Below are 10,064 nucleotides of genomic sequence, written 5' to 3'. Positions count from 1 at the left end.
CTAAGGACAGGGAAATAAGCATCCTTCAGCTAACAACCCGGATGCCAGGTGACAGTGTCCCCAACATTCACAGGTTTCAGGCGGAACAAGAAGATGACAGTCACCACTTTGTCAGACACCTACAGGAGCCTCAGACCTGCTGACCAGGACCACGCTTCTCAGGCACCAAACAGGTGCCCTGGAGCCGGGTTTCACACAGGCTGCAAGGGACATGGATGGAGGATGCTTCCACGTGGGCGCCGCACTGGCCATCTCACCCCTCACTGCCAGGCCTGCTGTGAGCGGCCTGCATCCCTGGGGAGGCAAGGCCGGGCCTGGGCTGCCTGGCGAGGCACAGGGGCCAGAGGAACGGGCAGGGACATAGTGGGAACAGAAGAGGTTCGCGGGTCCAGTACCTAGAGGCTTATGGGACTGAGTCTGGATGCCGCCATGGGAGCCCCGCTGGCCTTGGAAACCTGCTGTCTGTGCTAGCGCCTGTGCCTTTCCCAGCAGGAGCCCCAATGGACGTTGGAGCCTTTGCATGGCAGCCTGTGCGCGCGCCCTTCCATCCAAGCATGTGCTCAGGCGCCAGGGATGCAGGAGGGACACCCGTGGCCCTGCAGGAGGAAGAAATGGGTAGGGAAGCCTGCAAGGTGTCTCTGGCAAGAAGGCTCCCCAAAAAGAGCGTCTGGGCTGGTCCTTCTTTCAGTGGGAGCGCCTGAAATGACAAAGTGATCTTCGCAGTTACAAACTGCTCATGCCTACAGTAGAGACCACCCTGCTGCAGTCCTTGGAAGCTAAGGAAGCGCTCTACCCTGTGCTCCTTCCCATGGCCAGTTTGCACAAATTGAATTTGACTAGTGTTATCATATGAGCACCTGTGGTCTAGCAGTTTGAAGCAGTGCAAACTGATTGCATGGGTAAGGGCTGAAGCTCAGTGGCAAAGCACTGACCAAGAGTATACAAGGCCCTGAATTCGACCTTGGTTTAGCAAATAAAATTTGCTTTGAAAATCTGGTCTCCAGCATTCATTACAGCGTAGGATTATTTTTTAAAAAATTCAAAAAACCTGTGGAATGAGAACAGAGTTTTTCTGCACTGCATATTTTATATCACTGCTTCAAAAGAAATAACAAGGGAAGAAAGAATGAAAGAAGCTTCTTTTTAGTGCCTGAATATCATGGTTTGCCCCCCTCCTGCCATTTATTGAAAAGACTTATAATAAGGTGTTAATATTTCATGAACACCGAAGTGTGTGTTTTGCAAGCCAGGGATGGGAGAAAAAAAAAATCATCACCAACAAAAACAACAAGAAAAAAACACTTTATACATAAAACACAATCCATACCTCACAGTTTTTTAGAGTATTGACTGTGTATACCGGTGATTTTGTGGCTCATGAGAGCCATGCTTCACTGGTCCTGCCCATCATTGGAAGCAAAGACAATTTGGTTGTTGAAAGAGAGGGTCACCTGTCACACCCCTCTCCTGTGGATTTTAGAAACTACTTCAAAATGACCCGGAGGCACACACCACTTGTGTCACCCCTGAATTGCCTGAAGGGAACTCAAAGTTCTTCTATACCTATTAGAGCTCTTCCTGGAATGTCTGCCCAGCCCCCCCTCCACCCAGGCCAGCTCTCCTTGGCCCCTCCCCCGCTACAGAATGTCTGGATCCAACATTCCACTGTGGTTTACATTTAAACTTTGGCCAGTTTGGCTCAGTTGGACCCTGAGCATCTGTTACAGACAGGTCACTCTCTGGGTCCTGTACTGACGTTTCCCACTGTGGAGACTGTGAGACACTGTGTCAGGTGTCCTGCCTGGCCTTCAGAAGGAGGTGAGCCTGGACAGTCAGGGGTCTGTTATCTGAGGGCAGTCACTCCAAAAACCCTTGGGAGTAAGAATGGAGCACTTACCCTGTGGTCAACTGATTGAACAGAAGTAAGGGAAGGAAAGAGCCTTAGACAATACACTTGACATGGCCCAGGAAGCCCTGGGAAGACTGATACTGCTCATGGGGAGGAGGGCTCCTAAGACCCAGGTCCAGACTAATCCGGGGAAGTACACTGGGTCAGCAGAAAGGAGAGAGGCCACGGGATTGATTCCTTGTAGAATGGACACAGGTCACTGCATGGTTTTTTAGGCAGTCACAGATGGGGTCCCAGTGAGGCCTTCCTGGAGTCAAGATGCTGAGCCCTGTGTCCATTCTTCAGACACATGGAAGCTGCCTGGGATATCATTCTGAGGGGACTGACTGGGAGTCTCAGATCATAAGTGGGCAGGGGTCAGAAGTGTTTTTAGCTAGAAAACTGCCCAATGGGGATCTCAATGACCACAGATGCAGTGCGATATAGTCTCTGTGGGTGAGGCTGCAGGGCACTCCAACTGCCATAGTCCAGGGTCCCTCACAGACTTCCTGCCCAGGAAAACTTCTCCTTCCTTTCAGACAGCAGGTGTCATTGATTCCAGAAGGGCAGGGAACCCAGAAAACCTTAGCCAACATAGATTTGGGCCTCTGGGGGATCTTCTGAATCGTTATCACTTTCACACTCTGTGTGTGTAGCCTCAGCTCATTGTTTTCAAGACAACACAGAAGACTTTTGCTTATCTTCATGGTTTGGTTGGTACTCCATGATAAGGGAGCACATGTGGGGTGTTCTTCATTTTCCAGGATCACGTTTGAAGATGACTGGGTTCTTTTGAAGACAGGAAGGAGAATAGCACACAGTTAGGAAGGGGCTTTACTCATATTGTCATTGGAACTTAGGCAGCTGTCCTGATTGATACATGCAAGTGTTGAAGTGTGGTACACCTCCCATTCTTTGACCTCACTCAGCATAATGTCCTGGTGAACAGGAATGTGCTCCCAACAACCTTGCTACAGGTAGCAGCTGGTGCAGGCCTGAGTCTCTGGGACACTTTCCTTCCCATTATTAGGAGTGCAAAAGAAAAGAACATCAGAATGGCTCTAATTCCCAGGCCCAATAAAAAAATGACCAGTGTCTGTGAAAACCTCTGGAAAACCCCAATCCTCACCATCCCATCAACTTCATAAACCTCAGTAACCTTTGCTGGTCAGCCCAGGAGAGGATCTCCGGGACTCAGTGTCTATCACATAGACCTCTTCCCTGGGAAAGGAGCTCCCTGCATTATGGCAGCAACCAGTGAGCACTAGGATCACAGATGGCCAGGATCTGTCCCCCATTCGTGTTTGGTGTGGGAAGTGCTGGGAGAAGCACCCACATGCTGGGCAGGATGTGCTCCTGGGTGAACTACAGAATTCCTCAGCCTCTAGCTAGGCAGAGATCTAAATCAGGTGTTTCTTGTTTGTGTGTGGATGCCTAGGAATAAAGTGGAGGGGTATATAAGGAGTATTAGCAAAAGGAAGGCTGAGGAGGTGATGGGGGAATAGGTTTAGAAGCTGTCACCTTCACACGTGACCCTAAAGTCCCGGCATCTGCCCTGGAGAAGGTCCCTTTCCTGTTGGTGAGAATGAGGAGGAGCATGGTGCCACTGAATAGAGTCAAGTTGATCCATTTCTAGGGAGTCACCTAGGAGGCCAATGGAGTGTCTGAAAAGGATGCACAAGGGGCCTCTCAGAATCAGAAAAAGCTGAGGTGTCACAGTCAACTGGGAATCCTGGTGTACTGAAAATGAGATTTCTCTGGGTAGAACTACGACTAAAGGAACGGAACATGAAATTCACTCAGGGACTTCTGCAAACTGCACAATTTCCCTGCCCAAGGGCCCTGAGCTGTGAGCATTTGTTCGCAGATTTCCACTGAGTAAGAAACTGGGGGTCCTCGATCCTGCTGTCATTTTCCCTCCCCCATTCTCCGCTTTGCTTTGCCTCCACAGCATCTGCATCACGGAGACCAGGCATGAACTTCAATCCTGGTGCCCACATGTCTGCATTCAGGGGCCTACCCTTTCTTCCAGCTGCCCCTGTGCCAACACACCAGCCATTCTGGGAGTTGCCCCTGGCACCAAGGGTGACTGCACCTATCTCCCAGGGTAACCCTCTAGTGCTGTCCACTTACCCTGGACAGTCATATGTGCCAGGGCTGTCCACCTTTGGAAAACATGGGCCACAACTGAGGCCAGTGGGGCCTCCTCATATTCAGAACATTATCCACACTCAGACACCCCTCAACTGGAGGGCCCCAGGGGCCTTCTGTGGGGGTGTGGAGCATCCTGCTCCATTCCTCACAGCACCTTCTGCCCTGAGGACCACTGTACCTGCCTCAGACAGTGGAGGGATTCAAAACTATGGGATCCACTGGCACCTGGGCCTTCGCCCTCCAGCACCACGACCATTTGCCCAGATGGCCCCCATCATGTTCCCAATGAATGCACGCCAATGGCCAGGTACAGTGTACGGGGAGGGCACACTACCCACCTTCCCAGCTGCAGTGCCACTAGATGACTCCAGCAGACCTCCCAGCGTGTATGAGAACTTCCGGCGCTGGCAGCGCTTCAAGACCCTGGTCCGCAGGCACCTTCCTCAGACTCCTGATGTGGAAGCACTTTCCTGCTTCCTCATGTGAGTGTTCTCCTCAGGCTCCCCCTTGAGCTCTGTCAGGAGGAAAAGCATGGGTTGGAAAGAGGAGGCTGGGATGTAGGGGAACTGGACGAAAGGTCCTGAGGGTGAGGGGACAAGCTGAGACCAGGGAATGAAACGTGCCTTATGTCCGGTGCCTATCACAGCCCTGTGAGTGCAGGCAATCTTTGTCTCCAATGATCATCACCATCACATGGAGGACTCAAGGTCAGAGGAGGTTCCTGGGGGTAATGTGGGCCAGGAATCGAAGTTGGCTGTCTGACTCCATGCCTCCCCCAGTCATTTCACCTTCCACCATAGACCTGATTGTTCTCAGCACCAGGGACATCCCAACCACAAGTGGGTTTAGTGGTGCTGGCTCCAACACAGAAATCTATGGCTACCCATACACATTGTCATGAACTCCTGATCAGGACCCTCTGGTGATGTCACACTCGAGGGGAAGCTGTCTTTGGATACTGCATGGGCATGTTCAACTTTGCCCCAGTTTGTAACTGCTCCCAGGCCATTCTGTGCCCTGTCTTCAGTCAGCTGGGCCACCATGATGCTATGGAAAATTTGTGAAAAAACAAAAAGGCATTCCTTTCTCACAGTTCGTTAGTCAGGATTCCCAGGTAGAGGGTAACTGACCTAAAATCCCATGATTGCTCTCTCTTCTCCTTGGTTGAAAAGACAGCTGGCTCACCTGTGTCCTCACAGTGTCTCCTCCTTCTCCCAGAAGAACACTAATGCCCTCATGAGGCGCCACCCTCAGGATCTCATCTAACCTTCTAAGCACTAAATGCAGTGTCCAGATACCATTCCATTGGGGGTTAGGGCTTCAACAGGTGAATGTTGGGGGATAAAAACATTCATCACATAGTACACCTCAATCATATTTGAGGAATCCAATCACAATCATGCTGGTCAATGCAGCCCTTGGTGTTAAACTTTTGTATAAGTATCCTGGAGTCCCAATGTCAATACTTTGAGTTGAACATCATGGGGCAAATAAAACAAAGGTAGGAAATTAGGTTGTTGGTCTACTGATAAAGGAGGGTGACCTTGTGGACACTGATCCTGATGAATTCCAGCCCAGTGCTTCGGTCTCTGTCCCGACGAGAGCCCACCATGACCATGGAAGAGGGCCTGAGGAAGGGTTTGCAGGAATGGCAGCGCACCAGCAACTTTGATCGGATGGTCTTCTATGAGACTGCAGAAAAGTGAGCCAGTTTTCAAGGCCCAGAGCCTACTGATGGGGGATCATGGTTTGCACAGCAAGGTCTGGTACAGACTGTCACCTACCTATGTTTTGGCTCCGAGGCATCTAGCTCTCCAAATAGTGGCTCCTTCTAGCTTGAGGCCTGGGCATTCTCTCGGCAACAATCCCAGAAACTCCAGGCTCCATACTCTTGATTCCAACTCTGCCTTGAGGTTCAGGGTCAGGATGGGGAGGAGGTACCAGCCCAGCCAGAGGGTCTGCTGCTGCTTTGCTGGCTCTGCAGAGGGGAAAAGTTGCACTAGATTCACTCGGGCCACCTGCCTGGGAACTGGTACCTCTTTCTAGGGTGAGGTCCATTATAACTCATCAAAGTGGCCACTACTTCAACCTGATGTTCCAGAAGAGGGTGGTGGTGGGGAGTGCATTGTCAGGGCCAGCCACCACCTCAGGTGGCCCCAGGACATGTCTCTGGTCCTTACTGCCTTTGCTCTATGTAATCCCAGCCTTTCTAACAAGGGAAGGGAAGAACCCACCCTCCTTGGAAGAAACCCAATGTTCTCAGCTTAGCTTTCACTTCCACATGACCCTGCCTGTAATTTGGTCTCCCAGGTGATCCTTTCAGGGCCCAAGGTCCCAGCCTCGGTACCCCTGAATTGGGTCAGGACCTCTGGTGTTCCCTGATATAAATCACATCCCTGACCAGTTTCTACAACTAAACTGATGATGTCGTTCCTCCTGGCAGAAACAGGAGAGAGCCAGAACAAGGATCAGCTAGGGGCCCTGCCTGGGTCCCTCAGATCTGATTCCCTTAAGGTGCTAGTTGATGTAGTGTTTCCCGAGAACTGTAGTTCTTCCTCTGTAGCAGCTCCCTCCTGTCACTGGCCGGACCTACTCCAGGACGCAACTCCACATTCCTGCCACTAGCTCCTGACTGGTAGCTTAGAATACTCCATCGCCTAGAATCCCACACCAGCACCTGCCTGGTATGGCTAACCTGATTCTCAGCTCAGCCTGTGCCTGCCTTACCCAAATCCCATCAAGGTTCATGGAGTTTGAGGCTGCAGAGGAGATGGAGGATCCAAGGATGCAGTTGTCAGGGGTCTTCCAGTGCCGACCTCCTCCTGCAACTCCGAGGCTGGAAATCCGAAGGCCTCCAGTCCCTGAGGCTGTCCAACAGCCAGGTAGGGTACCCACATTCACACAGTAGTCCATGATAGTGTCCAAACAGTGAAAAAGGCCAAGGCAAGTTGTTGTCCCAAATAAGAACTTTTCCTTCAGTATTGGAGATTCCCTCTTACAAGAAAAAAAAGCCCCTAACACCTGAGGTCCCTGCCACCCAGCTATGAACTGTGTATTGACTGGGCCAAGTACAGATCTCCTTTCTCTCCTTGTCTATCCAAAGAAACAACACAAGATCTGCCTGGGACTTGGGTCCCGGTAGGGTAGAGTGCATGCAATACCAGTCACTACAAATGTCCTCCCACTTGACTCTCCTAGATGTTGCATCTGGTGCACTATTATATCCCTCGGTTCCTGGGTCAGGTTGTCCTCATGCATGGCATACCAGGTTAGGTCCCCTGAACCCCTGAACCCTGCCTACTACCAAGTGTTTGGGATGAACATGGAATCCTCACTCACACACCACTCTGGTCCTCCCTGTCCTAGTGTGCACCTCCAGAAAGACCAACACTAAGGTATGGTCTGCCCGCTCATTAGCGACCAAAACCAAGGCACCAGAGACCAAGGTGCCTGAGACAAAGGCACGCAAGTCCAAGGCACGCAGGAACAAGGTGGCCAAGACCAAAGGGCCTGAGAACAAGGCGCCCGAGGAGATCCCACCTGAAGCCATCCAAGAGTACATGGACATCATGGATGAGCTATTCGGGCCTACGAACTTTGCCACGTGGGAGCCCTCCTACTTGTCTACAGAAGAGCTTGCTGCAAACTTGGGAGAGGAAGAACTAGAGCAACAGGATGATTTATACCCAGATCCAAGTCTCATGAGCTATGTTGATGAGAACTTTGTCAACAAGGTGAGCTGGGCCTACAATCTTGGTGTATACAAGGATTTGGCACTCATGGAATTGAGTTTCCTGGCTTAGAATCTCAGATTTATTGTGCGTGTGTGTGTGTGTGTGTGAGAGAGAGAGAGAGAGAGAGAGAGAGAGAGAGAGAGAGAGAGGGAGAGAGAGAGAGAGAGAGAGAGGGAGAAAAAGAGAAAGAGACAGAGAGAGAGAGAGAGAATGTGCATGCACACGTGTGCACTCATACATGTGTGTAGCTGGTACTTGGGATATAACAACCCCATGGTGCAAATGAGCATGGGATTATTATTGCTTCCTCTTTCTCCTAGAAGTCCTCCTGACTTGGGGCCATTTCCTCCCAAGGTCACTCACACTCTCTTCCTTCTCATCCCAGGCAGAGAATATAATTCATCCTCGCTTCCTGCAAGAAATGCTTTCCTCCAAACCATATGTAAATATCTTGGCCCTAACAAAAGAACTGGAGCAGCAGGAAGGACTCACTACTGACCAGGTAGAAAGCAGAAGGAAGGTCTCCCAGTAGACCAGGGGTAGGTGATACAGAAGAGAGGCAAGGACACCTGATAAAGAAGTGCAGGGACACCAGGAATAACAGGGGTTGGGAAGAAACAAGAGGTAGACAAGAAGAAAAGGGCACCAGGTAGAACAAGGAGATAGAGACACGAGGGTTACCAGGGTTTCAGAACAGACACCAAGGCACAGAGCAATACATGGCAGACTATGAGACAAAGGGACACAAGTATACAGGAAAGGGAGTTACCACAGGTGGAGAGGGGAGCAAGGGATAGCAGGTAGATGAGGAAGGCACATTACCTTACTCATGTGGCCCACAGGATGTTATCATTATGCTGTCTGTGATGGCTCCCTGAGTGAGTCTGTTCCAGGATACAGGATGTAGGATGGGAAAAAAAAAAAGGAAAGAGACATGAGAGCCATGAAAGGGTTCAGGATATCAAGCAGAAAGGAAGCCCAGGAGTGTGGCCAGCAGACACTCAGTGTGTTTTTATGAGACCAAGATGAGTAACAGATCCACTTCCCACTGAAATATGATTGTCCTGATCCCTGTGGCCCATTTCATGCATGAAGAAGAGTTGGCCAGTGCCCATATCCTCCTTCAGCTTGTGAAGAAGCACTTTTGCAGGTGCCTCAAGGTCATGATATGTCCCAACAGGACACAAGAGCTTCCGAGGCAGCTGCAAAACAAGGTGCAGAGAAGCGGAAACATCACACTGATCAAGGGGCCAGCATGGAGGAATGGTCCACAGAGGTGGCTTCCCAGGTCATGAAGAGGAGCAGGACCATCGAGCCAGAGTTGCTGGGTTCAAAGGACACTGCTATCCTCCAAGGCTGTCACGGGTCTTCTTCATTGGGGACCATTCACTCCAACCATCCTCCCCCAAACCGCAGATCCTCCTCCTCAAACCTGGGGAACAAAAGTGTAGTGGGTCCCAGAAAAGCCACTTCTTCTGGGCAGCCACTTAAGACAGCCAATAGCTGCAGTGTGGACGAGGACCTCCAAAGCCTGGATTTCCTCCTTATCTCCCAGCACCGCCTGCTGCCCTGGGAACTGTCCCAGAGCCAGGCCCCTCCAATAGAAACCCTGTGCTCAGGAGATCAAGCAATCCAGGCCCCACCTCCCCAGAGAGGTCTCCTCAGCTCCCACCCTCCTCCAGGTGCCATGGCCATGAAGAGTGCTCTCACTGGAGGCACATGCTTCATGAAAAACACACCCTGCACTGGGCCTCCCCTCCAGGTCACTGGAGGGCAAGATGTGGATCTGGAGCTGGCTAAAACCTCACAGCCTCTGAAGAGGAAGTGCACATCATCAGGCAACCTAAAGAAGAAGAGGCCCTGAGGACAGTCCTGTTGACCAGTGGCCTCTGGGGTGTCTGCCCCTCAGGCAAGATCTCACCTTGCTTCATTCTGTTTTGGAAGGTCCAAAGGTTCTTCATCACATAGGACAGTTCCTGTGGGTTCTCAGAAAAATGAAGGGAGTGGGAGGGTATAGTAAATGTAGAAAGAGGGTAGGGGGAGGTACTGAGAGGGGAGGGTCACAATGTTCAATCCTGGGTGGGAAGCTGTACCTTGTTTGACTGTAACTGGGAATAAAGGCACTTTGGTAGGAAAAAAAAAATCTCCAGCTTCTGCCTTCTGCCATGTTTTCTGTGCACCTCCATGCAGTGAGAACTGAGAGGTGATAACTGGGGTTGCTAGGACCCAGGGTGCACAGGTGTCCATCTATTGGGTCTTGTTTCCAGATTTAGATGAGTCCTCCCCCT

General features: G+C 51.0%; 1 protein-coding gene across 1 annotated transcript; it reads left to right on the top strand.

Moving 5' to 3' along the window:
• The first annotated feature begins 211 nt into the window (after positions 1–211).
• On the top strand, positions 212–9,640 carry LOC143638105 (NUT family member 2D-like). The gene is made up of 6 exons (XM_077105616.1): positions 212–277; positions 3,995–4,524; positions 5,616–5,744; positions 6,785–6,924; positions 7,460–7,776; positions 9,539–9,640. Exons 1-6 carry the CDS (start codon positions 212–214, stop codon positions 9,638–9,640), a joined length of 1,284 nt encoding a protein of 427 aa, XP_076961731.1.
• Positions 9,641–10,064: the final 424 nt, after the last annotated feature.

This window comes from Callospermophilus lateralis, chromosome 17 (genome assembly GCF_048772815.1).
Source record: "Callospermophilus lateralis isolate mCalLat2 chromosome 17, mCalLat2.hap1, whole genome shotgun sequence".
NCBI classification, from domain to species: Eukaryota; Metazoa; Chordata; class Mammalia; order Rodentia; family Sciuridae; genus Callospermophilus; species Callospermophilus lateralis.
The sequence above is the reverse complement of the archived record's forward strand: the minus strand, read 5'-3'. Positions and strand labels throughout refer to the sequence as shown.

What these genes read in the sequence shown, in the direction of transcription:
- LOC143638105 (XM_077105616.1), top strand. Translation starts at nt 212, where the DNA reads ATGGATGGAGGATGCTTCCACGTGGGCGCCGCACTGGCCATCTCACCC. An exon ending in TTCTATGAGACTGCAGAAAA is followed by an intron (nt 5,745 to 6,784) that starts GTGAGCCAGTTT and finishes AATCCCATCAAG; the next exon opens with GTTCATGGAGTTTGAGGCTG. An exon ending in ATGAGAACTTTGTCAACAAG is followed by an intron (nt 7,777 to 9,538) that starts GTGAGCTGGGCC and finishes CCTCCCCTCCAG; the next exon opens with GTCACTGGAGGGCAAGATGT.